The 16,060-nt window shown below is 39.1% G+C and overlaps 1 protein-coding gene across 1 annotated transcript in view; it reads left to right on the top strand.

Annotated features, from left to right (window-relative positions):
• The first annotated feature begins 1,774 nt into the window (after positions 1-1,774).
• Positions 1,775-16,060, top strand: part of LOC139308832 (ectonucleotide pyrophosphatase/phosphodiesterase family member 1-like) — a 51,726-nt gene continuing 37,440 nt past the window's right edge. The window contains exons 1-2 of the mRNA XM_070932707.1: positions 1,775-1,969; positions 14,629-14,701. Of these exons, the coding sequence (XP_070788808.1) occupies positions 1,784-1,969; positions 14,629-14,701 (259 nt within the window). The 5' untranslated portion in view covers positions 1,775-1,783. The remainder of the gene's footprint in view (positions 1,970-14,628; positions 14,702-16,060) is intronic.

Here is a 16,060-nt window from a genome sequence, read left to right as displayed (position 1 = left end):
TTACTGTAAAGTGACGGAAGATGTTTGGAATTAGTGATGTCATATCTATGTCCAATGTTTTTTTAATTTTGTATTATTAATTAAAAAAATTAAAAAAAACAAATTAGACACTTGAGTGCAATTTAATGCTTTTAAATGTAAAAGTGCCTGAAACAATGTTGGTGCCTATGGAAGAAACCAAAATTATATCCATCTTCAGCCTATTGGTTATAAACAAGTAAAAGCTTGCATTTCAGTGAAGATATTTCAGACCTCAGCTTAAATATAAAGATATCTACTTCAGGAAGGACTTGATTACGGACAAGTGAACTAGTCACAATCTTTCTAAAAATAATATGGAAGTGATTTCCCATTGCTTTTATCCAGGATTTTTTTTAAAAAAATATTGTTATTATCAGTCTGGTCTTTGGCCCTAGGTACAACTTGATGTTCTGTCATGCAAATATTAAGCATTTCCAACCTGCACAAGTCATTTTTTTTAATAGCAGAGCCTCCCACAAAATTTGATTTGCTCCCACTCTAATATTAGGTTTATTGATTTAATGGTTGTCTGCAGGCTATTAAAAATTGAGTTATTTCAGAGAGCTTTATAGGAGATGGGCTGATGCTATCAGCCTTACCGACGGTCATGTAATTAGTTGGTTTTGTGTTTATCTCCCTTTACCATGACTGTATTTATAGGGCTGGTGCATGTGAACCAAAGAGTATTTTGGGTAGCAGTGGAGTACCACATCTAATTAATAAATATAACAATTCGGCTTGCTGAATGTAAAATGATTACAATTCAACATGAATGGATTGAGAAACAATTGAGCTTGTAGGAGTTCAATTGCTAGGCAACTGTATCTAGAAAAAGGAGGAGAGAGAATAACACAAAATGCAATGAAGTAGCAGAACACGATTCCAGCTCTGTGTCTACAAATAAGTAAATAAAATTAGAAGAGGAAAACCTACACCCACACAAACCATCTTGGGCAATGGCTGCCTATAACTAAAGGACAGCCTGACCTTATCCATACAGGGGATTTCAGAGGATTTTTTTTTTTACTTCAACCGGCCAAAGGATTATAGCAAAAAAGTTGAAGGGGTGGGTGGTTAAATTTCATGTTTGAACTGCCAAGATAGCAAGCCATTAGTACTAAGCATTCGTGAGCCTCCAGAACATAGATTTCATTTCAGTCTAGACTATGAAGCGGTGACTTTGCCTTCTGGAAAATTTGTGTAAATAAGGCGGCTGCTCTCCCAACTTTCCTTCCACTCTTCTCTTCTCTTCTCTTCTCTTCTCTTCTCTTCTCTTCTCTTCTCTTCTCTTCTCTTCTCTTCTCTTCTCTCCACACACACACACACACACACAAAATATTACAGGGGAAATGCTGGACCTTCAACCCCGCGCGTAAACAACCCCAAACACCTTCCGGCTAAGCCTCTAATATTCCAGTCAGGCGATTACCCCTTCTAACTATGCTACAATAATTCTAGTACAAATGCTGGTAACGCTAAGGGTGCCGCATCTATTCGGTTTCTTGCAAAGGGACAGCTTGTCTCTTCCCACCCACCCCATTGGAGAAGACGCCCGCCTGCCAAAGCAAATGGGAACCCACTAAATCCCCCGAGAGCGCGGGTGGGGTAGGGTGGGCGGGGGAGGCAGAACCAAGGCGGGAAACCAAAGCATCCGGAGTCTTCAAAAGTCCGAAGCAGAAGAGGTGGGTTCACAGCAGCTTATTAAACCGAGGCTGCGGCAGGCGGAGATCCAGTCCAATCGAGTCGAGGCGCGGCGGGGACGATGGCGAGCGAAGGCGCTGCTAACGGCCAAGGGAAAAGCTTCCGCCCGGACGGGGCAGAGCCGCCAAGTTCAGCCGCGGTGCCCATGCTGCCGGCTCTGGAGGTGTCGGAGGAGCCGGAGAAAGCGGCCACGGCGGGGGTGCTCAAAGGGAAAAACAAGGACCCCTCTTACAAAGTCCTCTCCCTGGTAAGGAAGCTGCGCGCTTTCGGAAGACCCGAAAGGAGGGAAGCTTTTGGATTCCACTTGGAAGTCTTAGCCGGGTTCCAAGTGACCCACTTCAGGATGAGTTGGCTGCGGGCTTCTCTGAGGTCAGAGAAGGGAAAGGTGGGGGTTGAAAAGGATGCGGAATCGACCAAATTTGCTTAAGGAGGTTTTTTTTTTTTGATTTATATGCCGCCCTTCTCCAGAGACTCAGGGCGGCTTACAAGGCGTTAAGCAATAGCCTTCATACTTTCGTATATTTTATACGAAGTCAGCTTATTGCCCCCACAAACCGGGTCCTCATTTTACCTACCTTAGAAAGGATGGAAGGCTGAGTCAACCTTGAGCCTGGTGAGAATTGAACTCGCAGTAATTGCAGGCAGCTGGAAGCTAAATACTACCTTTAACAGTAGCATTAGTCTGCATTAGTCTGCTGTGCCACTCAGGCTCTTTTTTATTTTTTTTAAAAAAAAATTTGGCCCAATTGGTTGGCAACAGAAAGCTACCCGGGCTTTTCAAGGAAAGCGCACGGAGAAACATTTTGCGTGGAGAAGGTCCAACTCTTTGGGTAGGATTGGCAGGAAATATGCTGTCTGATTCCCTTGGACCGCTGTTGGGACTCAGCGGTAATCACAACAGTCTGGTTTGTGTGTAAACTTAAAACAACTCTCTTGTTGCTGTGCCCTTTGATACCTTCCTGTTTATAGTAGAAACTTTCCCCAGGTAGTGTAACAAATCTGGAAGAGGCCAGGTCACTGAAAGTTGATCTGTGATGTGATTATAGACACCTCTGACTTTAGGAACTACAAAGTTTTCTGGGCCTTGGGCAAGTTATTTTCTATCTCTGGGGACCAAGACCGCTGATTTCATCAGATGGGGTTTCGATACCTTGATTTCTTCTTAAAAACATTTGTAACTGTAAATAATACATAGAAACAGGCTTCTAAACATGTACAGCAGTGTTTCTTAAGGTGCAGTCCTAGGAGTGTGGACTATAGTGTTGACTTCTCTCAGGGTTTCATGAAAGCTTCTTTCAGGGTTCCAGGAAAAAAAAATCATTTACTAGCATATGCTGAAAAATAATAACAGTATTAAAATCCCATCACACCATTGTGAGAAGCAGAAGTGCAGTGAATGCATTGTTTTTTTAATTTTTCATATGGTAAATATTGATAAATATAACCTATACGAACATAAACTGTTTTGGGGTTCCACCATAATTTTTAAAAGAAGGAAGAAAAAGAGTTGAGAAACATTGATGTGCAGAGTGCAATTCCTTCGGTATCAGCTTCTCCAGAAGAACTACTGTACATGGATGACAGAAACAGTAAGGGGTCTAGTTAGGGAAGGGTTCAAACAAACTCAATGATTTGGTCTCTCGGGTGCAAAGTATTATATATACCATCCTTAATCATGTCCTGAATAATGTCCAAGAGGTAGCATTGCATGAACTATTTTAAACATATCCCTTGTTGAGACAAGCAAGTGAATCTTGGATGGAGAAGTCTCTTCTGGAGCCAGAATTCCCAATGAATTCCCAATGGCCATTGGGGTGGGGCATCACTTGAAGAAGCCTACATTATACACATTATGCCCTTTGGAATATACTTTCTCCAAAGGTGAGGTGGGCCCCCATTCTCTTGACCTTTCAAAAATATCTGAAGACTTGAATCTACCAGTTCATTTGGGGTTCAAAAAGGAACATATGGCTCCTGTGGGTCTTGTTTGTGCCCTGAAGGCTCCTTCCCTGCCTTTTAATTACCTTTTATGGTTGAATTCTACTATTTTTGTTTCTATTTTAATTTTATTTTATGTTCAGTTTTTAACATTTTGTTTGTATACCACCCAAAGTTAAATCTGTAAGGGAGAAGTGCAGTTTCTAAAATACATAAAACAAACATAAATGCACGCTATATGTTGGATCTAACAGGCTCGTATTTTCCAGTGCCAATTACACTTTAATTGCCTTTTGGTACTTGTACTTTGTAGTTAAGAAATGGAATTTTTCATCTTTCTAATTCACATTTAATTGGGATTATCCTGTTGCTGGTTTTACAACTTCAGTACTAGAAGAACAGCTGCTTCAGATTAAGTAATGCAGTAGGACAGATTTTGTCTATGTGTCCTTTACTTTAACTTCTTTGGTCTGAAGATGAGCTATATTATGGATTTATCACCACAATTCAGGATGAAATAAAGAGAATGTATAAATAATTGAATTAAGAAAATTAATATGACCTCATTCTGCAGATGCACTTGCTCTCCCCTGTCATACTTCAAATTTGCATTCCTTATGTCCGCCCTTTTGCAGGACTTTTCTGACCCACCCTCATGTTATGGGTTGAGCGCCTGTCTTCTTTGGAACAGATGTGGGATCGTGGAGGAAAATCCATCTGACCTATCCATCTGACTTTTTTTTGAGTCAAAAAACCAGCCCAGCTGCAGTCAATATTGTTCTAGAGAGGATATTCTTTTAAGATTAACTTTCTGCTTAAAAAAAAAATTGGGGAAAGTATCATCATCCCAGAATTAGGAGAATGGGGCAGTAAATCATTTTAGCTTTCCTTAATCTCTTAATTTGCAAACAAGGCTCAAGCTTTGACCCCAGTTATTGTCTAAAGGGCTTAAACCAAATGGAGAGCAACCAGGGAGGTTGCCTTTATAATTAAGATCTTGTCACACTAAGAAATCGGTGGCTGGGTAAATGCTATAACACTTCTGTTGCTGACTAACAAAGTGGCTCAATCTTCCCAAATGTATCTGCCTGGGGGGTCTTCAGAAGATTGCTTTGGAAAGGGAACTTACTGGTATCAAGCAGAGATTTTGATTTCTTTCAAGTAGTGTTCTTCACAGCTCAAATGTCCTGAATGCTTTTCCAGTTCTAAGCCTGGGTCAATTAAAAGCACACCCATAATTACACCGCAAAAGTAAGCCTAATGAATAGGGCTGATACCTGTCAGCGAGAACAATACCCACATGGAAATTAAAAATAATAGAAAGAACTAAAAAAAGCTCTTCGCTTCCTATCTCCCATCTGTGAGTTTCTCAATATGTCATTAGAGTTATTGCTGGTTTGGCTGTTTCTGTTCCACAAGTATTGTATTGTGGTTTCATCCTGTCTGAGCCATGTTTATTGTGTTTTCCCGAAAATAAGACCCTGTCTTATATTTTTTTGAACCCTGAAATAAGTGTTTGGTCTTATTGCCATACGCTCAAAAGCCCGATTGGGCTTATTATCAGGGAAGTCTTATTTTGGGGGAAATAAGGTAGTAGGCCTCAAAGTTTGTTCATGGTAAAATTTCTCTATCTCAACTAGTTTCCTTCTGTGTAGTAACGAACAATTATGGTACTTGATTCAAACATCTCAACAAACTGAAATGTTATGAGGTATTGTGATCTTTGTAAAGGGCCTGACTATGGCTGTGTGAAGGAAAGAAACATAAAATTAGAATGGGTTAATTACCACACTATTTTAAAATCTGTTTAAGGCGGCGATGTCTTAGAAATAGGCAACTTGATTTATTCAATTAAATGCCTTGCCAAGCCCAGGATAGAGCAGCAAGCATATAAACAATTTTTTTAAAAAACAACACTTTTGTAACTTTAGCAGAACACTCTGCTTCTTAAGAATCTCAGCAATCGTTCATACATATTCATTTGTTATTTTTTCTCTGTTTGCTTTCCAGTGCCATGAAAATATACCTGAAATTTTGAACACAGGAACTTACATTTGAGTTAGGCTTAGAATGCCTAGATTTGTCTATGGTCTTGAATCCTATCAAAATCGGATGTAAAGTCTCCAACTCCTCACCCCCCCGCCCCTCCCCCCAGTCACACACACTTTTCACTTTTGCAATTGCATGACCTTTTTTTTCTTGAGTTCATTCTCTAATGTCAGCATATCCTTTCGAACATTGACAGCGTGACCACTGGGAGCAATTTAAATTTGCCTCAGGACAGAAGTTGCTTTACAATTGAGTACCAAAGAAACCCAGAGCTCTTATTTGTGGCACAGAATCTTCCCTTTAGAAGATTGGCTCATACAGGCCAGTCTGGTACAAATTTTCAGCCATATGAAACTCTCTAATTAAGTGCATTTGCTTAAGTTGTATACACTTTTGTACTGAGCTCAGTAATCTTCATCTGGTCCTACATATACAGTATGCATTCCACGCATCCTCTGAATGTATTTCTGCAAACTCCATTCTTGTTCAGTGTAGATAGTCCTTTACTTATGGTTACAATTGAGGCCAAAATTTCCATTGCCAAGAAGAGAGTTAAGTGACTTTTGCCTCATTTTATGACCTTTCTTCCCACAGTTGTTAAGTGAATCACTGCAGTTGTTACGTTAGTAACACGGTTGTTATGTAAATTGGCTTTGCTTGTCAGAGGGGTGCAAAAAGTTACCACATGACTCCAGGACATCTTCATAAATACATGCTAGTTGTCAAGCAACTGAATTTTGATCATGTGATCACGGGGATGCTGCAACGGTTGTGTCAAAACCAGTCATGTGACTTTTTTTAATGCCGCTGTAACTTCAAATGGTCACTAAATGAATGTTTGTAAGTCAAGGACTACCTGAATAGAAGATTATTGAAACATATATAGCACTTCATATTGTTTCCTGACAATAGGGAATGTAGGGGATGTTGGTGGAAATCATCAGTCATTCAGGAATGCTTCAGTAATCACAATATTTGAGACACAGTGCAATGTTAGGCTTCCTTTAGGCCACATCTGTCTAGTTACTTTGGTTCATAGAAACAGGACTTTCTCCTGCACTTGCATACCTCAAGTTAACTAAGCAACCTTCTAAGAGATTTGGATGGTAGTGGAAGAGGAAGAAGACATGTGTTCCATTGGCATGTTCACACCCAGTGGTGGGTTCCTCCTGGTTCGGCCTGGTTCCGTCGAGCCAGTAGCGGTGACGATATGACATCACCAAACCGGTTCTCTTTGTTCGGGAGCTGGGCCCTCCTGCCCCGCCCACTTTATTCTTACCTTTTATTTGGCCCCACCCCCAATCTATTCGCTGCCTCCTGAGTCCCAGCTGATGGCTAGAAGGAAAAAAAACTTTTTAAACTCTTGCTGCGGGGCTTCAAAGGGCCGCCCTACAGCTGATCAGTGTTAAAAGGCAGTGTGGTGGTAGACTGGTGCCTCCAAAAACAAATGAGTAGACCGGTGCCTCCAAAAACAAATGTGTAGACCAGGACGCTCCAAGAATGAATGGGTAGACCAGGACACTTGAAAAACAAATGGGTAGACCAGGACGCTCCAAAAACAAATGGGTAGACCGGTACAGCTCTGCAAGCAGTTAAAAGCCTGGTAGACCAGTACCTCTGCTAAATCCTAAAGAATTGTCACATGACCATCAAACCACGCCCACAAAATAAGCCACACCCACAGAACCAGTAGTAAAAAATTTTAGAACCCACCCCTGTTCACACCCATTGATTTGTCCTAAAGATAAGTATGGCTTATAACCATAGATTTCTGTACTATGTCATCTGAACCAAGCTAGTTGATGTATATTTTTAATTCTGTTTATATGACATTCTTTAGAAATGAGTAATAATTCAGGGAAGACATAAAACTTCAGAAGAAAAACATAATGACATGTAGTTCAAGACCGAAACAGCCTTGAATGAATTCAAATGGTGGGAAGGTTCTTATGTATCAATTAATAGCTACAAGAGTTCAAGGTCTAAAAACAAGATTCATCATTGGCAACCTTCAGTCTCAAAAGATTATGGTATTGTGCTCTGGAGAGAGGTCCTGAAATAGCATTTGATGTGACTAAAAAGGCCAATTCGAGAGTGGCAATCCCTTCCACACTGAGGACAGATACATTCTGTCCCCTGCCCAGCCCCCAGATTTTGCTGGTTCCAGGACTGCCTCTTTGCCTCAGCCTGCCGAACAAGTGTCTCTTCGAATTGGAGAAGGCCATGCTGCGTCTTTAGCCTCCAAGCTGAATGATCAGAAGTCAAGGTTTCCCAGTCATTAATGTCCATTCCCAAGGCCTTTAGATCCCTCTTGCAAATATCCTTATATCGCAGTTGTGGTCTATATAAGGATTGCAAATATCCTTATATCGCAGATTAGGATCTAAATATTCACTAATTTTATTGATAGTCTGAATGATTTCTGAAACGTAGAATCATTATACTAACCTAAATCTCCATGGAGGCTGTTGAAAAAACTCTGATATTTTTCCACTTTGACTGTCATGTTCTGCTTGACTTCTTTTTCCTTCACCGTTTTTTTTCCACATTAGCTTGGAGGAAGAGAAAAAGAATGGAGCCAAAAAGTTTGTGATAGCACTCAGATAGATTACAAGACAAACTGTAGAAACTGAGTAGCAGTGAACAAGGATTATTCTGAGGAAGATAGTTTATTTATTTATTTTATATTTGTTTTCATCTAAAAATGAGAGAGAGAGAGAGCGGGAGGAAGGGAGAGAAAATATTGTTGGGTTTTTTAAAAAAACAGCTTAATTGGGTGTCAATATGATTCCTTTTGTGGTCTTCACTGCCTCAGTAGGAAGCAGCACAGTTAAAATTCACTAATAGAAATGAGAGATACCATTTCTGGGTTGTTTCCAAGAAAACTGTGGGATTTGAATATAACTCAAAGGCATAATTATCTTTTATATGTGTTTTTTATTTGTAAATTTATCTATGTCACAAAGTTTCAGTTGCCCTAGCCTAGTCTAATGCTCTAATGTCAACTGACACAGCAAGGCATCAAAAACTGGACTTTTCCATCAAGCCCGGGGCCTGTCAGTATGAGCGAGCCTGTTTTGTATTGAATTGGTGAGCGTTCTTGACTGCTGTTTTCTGCTGTTTGTTGTTGTTAGTTGCAAAGTCGTGTCCGACTCATTGCGACCTCATGGACAATGTTCCTCCAGGTCTTCCTGTCCTCTACCATCCTCTGGAATCCATTTAAGCTCACGCCTACTGCTTCAGTGACTCCATCCACCTCATTTTCTGTCGTCCAGTTCTTCTTTTACCCTCAGTCTTCCCCAGTGTTGGAAGAAACATCCTTCTAGGTTCTGCTCCAAGTGGGGAAACAGACACTGGAAACATGGAGACTGCTTGGAAAGATGGTTTAATGGTGGACAGGATCACATGGCTTGAGTTCCTGAACAGAAAAGGGCAGATACAGTAAATCCTCGGGTTTTTATGCTCTCTCTGGCTCTGCATTTCTTGGGGCCCTGAAAGAGTATCCTGATTGGTTGTCAGACTCCCAGGGGATGGGGGCCTTGCTGGCTGATGCTCACATGTGCTTCCCAGGTCACATGTGGTTTCTGCTGCTATTGTGTAGAGGGCTAATCCTATCTTTGGCAATTCCTACTATGGCTCTGCCTGAAGGAGGTAGATCTTTGTTATGTAGAGTAGACTGGCCCAGGCCTTAATGGCCCATTGACAAAGGGTGGGGGGCAGGAAGGTGGGAGCTGCTTTGTCTGTAAAATATGCTTCTCATATTTCTCATCCAGGGAAATATAATATTCTGCCTTTTTCATATTTCCTAAAATATTTCACTCTTCCAGGAAAGGGGTGGGTGCTAACTTCCTACACCAGCATTAGGCTCTTCTCCAGTGAGTCCTTCCTTCTCATTAGGTGGCCAAAGTATTTGAGTTTCATCTTCAGGATCTGCTGTTTTTAGAAGAATGTTATTTCTTTTGTTTTTAATTTTTCATTGTTTTTACTCTATTTTAATGGCTAGCTACCACGAGTCATGCACATGAGATGGATAGCCTATAAATTAATTAAGTAAATCTGTATTTTGTAATTCTTCTTTAATGCAGCTCCAGCATTTCCTGGTTAAATCTAGTTTTTGTAAATGTTTGGGTTACTGTTTTCTTTTGTGTACTTTTCCCACTGAGGCTTTTTCAACCACAGGAATGTTGCAAGATAGTTTGCTGCACAAAGCAAAGGACTGGATGGGGCCTCTCACCATTCTCTCTATAAAACCCAGCGTAACTTGCAAATTATTCTTTCTCCAGTACTACTGATGATGAACTGTCATCTTCCACTACAATTAAGAGCAGAATGTTCCACTCCACTCCCTGCTCTTAAGTACCTGCTGCTGGAATCACAGCCTCAGTTTTTCTGGCAGGAAAACAAATATAGTGAGAATGGCATTGGGCTAAAAAAGAACTTCACTCAGAATTGTGGTATAATTGATTTACACCACTTTTACCTGGAATAAAATTCCACAGTTATCAATGAAATTTAATTTCAAGCTATTTTAGATCTGCAGATCGAGTTTTTGAGATTTTCTTTTCCAGAAATCCTTATCTTATCCAAATGTATTGCTTTATAATAAAAGATGCATTAGGAATTTTTATATTTTGCAAATATAACTAAATTCATATTTGCTTATTGTAGAGTACAATCACAGCTCAAAAGTCTTCGTGGAAAATAATTTACTCTGAAGTGGCAATGAAAATCTTGGAAGTAAATAAGAGTAAATAAATAGCATGAAGAGAGGTTTTCGTGCATTCAGGTGCATCTAGGATCTCTTCCATTGAAGACTGTTTTATTTATAGTTGTATATGCAGTCTCAAACAGATATATAAACAGTCTTTGTTAATAAGATGCTGTTCTTTGGACTTATGGAGATATATGGAAACCAGGGGTCAACTATTTCAATTTAATTCCCCTTTTCCATCTCTGAACACAGAGAAACTTCTGCAATACTATATCGCTATTGAAAATGGTTATTCAAATACTGTTTACAAGAAACATCATTGGTGCTTCTGTATTGTAAGCTTCTGTAGGACTGGATTTTTGTAAGCAGCTTTTCATGCTGTTTATTTTAGAAATAGTTGTAGTCCTTGGGTTTACAACTATTTGTTTAATGACCAAAGTTACAACGGCACTGAAAAAAGTGACTTGTGACTGTTTTTTCACACTCTTGACCATTGCAGCAACCCCATGGTTATGTGATAACTTGGCAACTGGCCAAGTGATCTTGGCAACTGGCATGTATTTATTGTGGCACTTGACAACTGGCATGTATTTATTGTGGTTGCATGGTCCTTGGGTCATGTGATCATCATTTATAACCTTCTCAGCTGGCTTCCGACCATCAACATCAGTGTGGAAAGCCAAATTTGCTTAATGATCAGGTGATTTACTTAACAACTGCAATAGTTGACAACTGTGGCAAAAGAGGTCATAAAATGGGAGTAACAACTGCCTTGTTTAGTAACAGAAATTTTGGGTTCAAGTTCAACTGTAGTCATAAATCCCATATTAAATTGCATATCCCAGAATTTTTTTTTTTTTGAAATAGTCCATCTCAAGCCATTTGCCTTAACCTTGCCTATTAATTTTTTCCCTCTTTGACAGCTAGCCATATCTTTTCACGTTTGCCCTTCACTGATCAACTTGCTGTAAACATGAGAATATTTTTGTAATGTTCTGAGGTTTGCGGTGCTGTGAACTAGCCTGTCTGTGGTTTGCTGTTGAACATAAATCAGTGTAGTTCCATGGGAACAAGGTCCTTTCCACAAGACTTCCTGACTGCAGGGAAAGTTTCATTTGTTTCTTTTCTAACCACAATGATTCCCTCCAGAGTTTGCACTGGGGCAAACAATACATACCCATTTGTAGTATGACACTATCCACATGGGAATGCTAGAGAGGAGCCAGTATTTTTATTTTCTGCTTATGGTTTTTGGAAGATTTTATTCTTTTACTTATAGCAATAGCAATAGAACTTAGACTTATATATCACTTTACAGCACTGTAAAGAGCTGTAAAGCGGTTTACAGAGTCAGCATATTTCCCCCAACAATCTGGGTCCTCATTTTACCCACCTCGGAAGAATGGAAGGCTGAGTCAACCTTGAGCCTGGTGAGATTTGAACTGCCAAATTGCAGGCAGCAGACAGTTAGGAGAAGTAGCCTGCAGTACTGCACTTTAAACCACTGCACCATCATTCTTCCTCCATAGGAAAAAACCCACCTCTTTATTATTCAGTCAAATAAAGTAGTATTCCCGTTCAATATTTGGCACCCTTCAGAATAATCTCTTTGTAGTCAATGATACCAAATCTGTTTCTTATTTTAGTTGAAGAGTGAAAGTCAAATCTGGCTCTAGGTTCTGCCTCAGTTTACCTTCCCAATAAGCAACTGAGTCGGAAGATCATTTAAAAGCAGTTTATTAGGGTACCCTGATCAAGTGGGTCTCTGTAAGAAAAAGGAAGAGAGAGAATCTTGAGCCCCATGTTTCCCTTCTTTTTATAGTTAACACAAAGAAAATGCAAGAAGAAAGTTGATTGGATGGAATAAAAGTAACCTCCCCTTTGCATAGAAAGTCAGTTACATGTAGTCAAACATGTTACATATTTGCATCCCATAATATCACACATGTTCATTAAAATGAGGTCTGACATTAGAAGGGGCGTCGTTGTAAGGAAAATGAGTTGTTTAGCATTCAGAAAAGAGATAAGCCAGACCCCAAGTTGTACTAAAAAACTTTTCTTATCTGGAGTTAGACTCCAGCTTGCTTATCAGTTTAGGAATGTTAATAGCTAATAAATCTGAACATCATTTTAAAAGAGAGAAAATAAATCAAATTAAAATACAAAGTAACTATGATAGTTAACAAATAACAAAACCCATGTTATTTTCCCCTCAAGGGTAAGATTTAAATGATAGCTTTTAGCAATACTAGAAATTATTTTGAGATAATACCGGATAACCTGCCTTCCTCAACATAAAACATGAAGAAAAAAGAGATTCAAAAACTATATTAAACTGATATATTTAATGAAGTGTATTTGAAGAAAAAAAGATGTCTTATTTGTAGGACCAGCATGACATCATTCTAACGACCTGCTCATTCCTTTATAGAATTCTTTATTGGCCAAGTGTGATTGGACACACAAGGAATTTGTCTTCGGTGGATAAGCTCTCAGTGTACATAAAAATACATTCATCAAGAATCATAAGATTCAAAACTTAGTGATAGTCATAGGATACTAAATAAGCAATCAAATCATACTAAGAAACTACATAAAGCAATATAAATCATAAAGATATCAGCAACAAGGTTACAGTCATAAGTAGGAGGAGATAGGTAATAAGAAGGATGAGAATACAGTAATACAGTCTTAGTAAATAGTTTGACAGTGTTGTGGGAATTAGTTGGAAAGGAAATTATTTGGAAAGGAAAGCTTGGAAAGAGGATTTCAAAGTGCAAATGTTTGGCTAACCTCTGCCATTCGGAAGTATAATTCTCTAGTATTCTCTAGGCCAGCCTTATGCATCATGCAATCTTCTAAATCAGTGTTTCTCAATCTTGCCATTATGTGTGGACGTCAACTCCTAGAATTTCATAGCCAGCAAGATGACTGCAGACTTCTGGAAGTTGAAGTCTGCAATATTTTAAATTTTATTTATTTTATTTATTTATTTTGTCGAGTACATATTAGATAATATATATAAGTATAAGCATGAATACAATTAAAGGGAACATTAGGACAGGGATGGTAGGCATCCCTAGCTGGTGCTCTTATGCATGCCCCTTACAGACCTCTTAGGAATGAGGTGAAGTCAACAGTAGACAGTTTTAGGTTAAAGTTTTGGGGGTTTTGGGATGAGACCACAGAGTCTGGTAGTTCATTCCAGGCATTAACAGCTCTGTTACTGAAGTCATCTTTTCTGCAGTCGAGTTTGGAGCGGGTCACTTTAAGTTTGTATCTATTGTGTGCTTGTGTATTGTTGTGGTTGAAGCTGAAGTAGTCATTGACAGGTAGGACATTGTAGCAGATGATTTTATGAGCTATGCTTAGTCATACCGGCGAAGGTTAAGAAACACTGATCTAATTATATTGGAGAACTCCATCATTGGCCTTCCTTTATGGAAGTCCAATACAGTTGGGCTTTCAGTGAGATTCTATAGATGTCCCCAAAGAAGTAGGGACAATGCTGCAATAGTGAATAGCAGCCAATGATTGTTTTTGTCAGGAGAAACCTTTTCAAACAAAAGAGAGACTGAGAGATCATCCACCTGCAGCCTGGACAGCTGCTGTTCAGGAAACGACTGCATGATGGAAGTCTTGTGGTCTACTCATGAATAGAACAGCTGAACTACACAAGAAACTTCTCACAATTTATAATGTGCAGCCTTTTATAAAACATTTAGTTCAACCAAACTCTCTATTTTCTTAATCACTTTTGGAAACAATAAAGTTACAGTGGAATTTTTTTTGAAAATAGGATGAAAAAAAAAGATTATTAGAATATGCTGATTATAACCAATAATCAAAATAATGGTTATTTTTTTCTTTAGAATTTCTTTCTGAATTACTAAAAGTAAAACAAAGAGGAAAGAATACTTTTAAAACACTTTAAAACAAAATCAAACAAATAACTGTGAAATATATTACTGTGCAAATTCTTGTTTGATAGACAGTCTCAAAGAACACCATACTATATTTCAATATCATCTTTCCAGAGCTGTAGCAATAAACATTTGGTAAACTTATGTGTGTTACGTTGACTTTACTTTTAAAAAATGTGCTATCTTTTACCAGCCAATCAACCCATTGCTTTAGTGAGTTCTGATGAATATAATTAGTGTAGTAGATTTTCTTTTTTTTTGAGAAAACTTTCTTTTCTGTTCTAGGTATTATGCGTCATTGTGCTTACAATAATCTTAGGATGTATATTTGGACTGAAACCTAGCTGTACAAGAGATGGTAAGTTGTAAAAATGTTAATAGAAGAATAAATATATGAGTTTTAAAAATATCTCCACGTCCCCAAAGATTACATTCATAGCATTCCACACTGGTCCTCTGTACATACTGAGTAACGGCTTGTCACCTGAACCAGATCCAAAATAAGGTACATCCTACTTCTTGAAACACCTACATAAAAGCAAGAATTTATATATAAGGATAACCCAGGCATGAATAAAGTAATTTAGGCAATTGAATTTTTCACTGGGCTTCCTCTGGTTTAACACGAATGTGCCTAGTTGTCAAAACTTTTCCATTAGGAACTCAGTACAATACAAATTATGAATGCTGTTAGTAATATTTTTATCTGAGCTACTATTTAATTAACAAGAGCCTTAGTTAATTAATCAAATGAGATTTTGATCTCATGCAAGTTACTGGTAAGTATGTTAGGACCACAACCTTCAATTACATTTTTATGTATACATCCTTGAAATAAATCCCACAGCACCCATGCCAGGTCCATGGCATTATTTTGCACATATGACTAAATATACTCAGCCTTGAATGGGGTCAAGGAAGAGCTATTGCTAAACCACCATCAAAGTTTTCCATGGAAATGCTTTTCTCTCTTGTTTTTTTTAATCTCGCAAAAGGTTGACTCAGCCTTCCATCTTTTCAAAGGTAGGTAAAATGAGGACCCAGTTTGTGGGGGCAATAAGCTGATTTTGTATAAATATACAAAAGTATGAAGGCTATTGCTTAATGCATTGTAAGCCGCCCTGAGTCTCCGGAGAAGGGCGGCATATAAATTAAAGCAAAAAAAAAAAAAAAAAACCACCTTATTTTAAGTTTAAGCGGCCTCCTCCCACAATTCAGAAGGAATGAGTAAATGAAGCTGTACTCAAACCAATCAAGAAAAGGCTTCAATTAATCCTTTGGGGGAGAATAGGCAAGTTTAGATCTAATAGGTCTATATCGGGGTTGTCAAACTTTATTTCATTGAAGGAGCCATCAGGGTTGTGTTTGACCTCGGGGGGCCAGGGTGGGCATGGCCAGCTCAACGTCACTTGTGTCGGGGCTGCCTGTGGCGGCCCGAGTGCTCTGCTAGTGAAAACATGCTTCTGAGCTCTGTTTTTGCCTGCGACACCCTCCTGCAACCCTCTGCCAGTGAAAATGGAGCTTGGGAGGGCCACGCTGGCAGAGGCACCATGTGCTGGCCTTCACTGCTTCCAGGGTTGCCCCGTGGGCCAGATCTAAGCACCCTGCAGGCTGGATCCGGCCCGCAGGCCTTGAGTTTGACACCCCCAGTCTATATGGTCTCCACTTGTTGACAATGAAATTTAGACAATGTGCATGCCTCCAATGCTGCTTCCAC

Source organism: Pituophis catenifer, unplaced genomic scaffold (genome assembly GCF_029215685.1).
Source record: "Pituophis catenifer annectens isolate HBS135680 unplaced genomic scaffold, rPitCat1.0.hap2 SCAF_1, whole genome shotgun sequence".
Lineage (NCBI taxonomy): Eukaryota > Metazoa > Chordata > Lepidosauria > Squamata > Colubridae > Pituophis > Pituophis catenifer.
The sequence above is the reverse complement of the archived record's forward strand: the minus strand, read 5'-3'. Positions and strand labels throughout refer to the sequence as shown.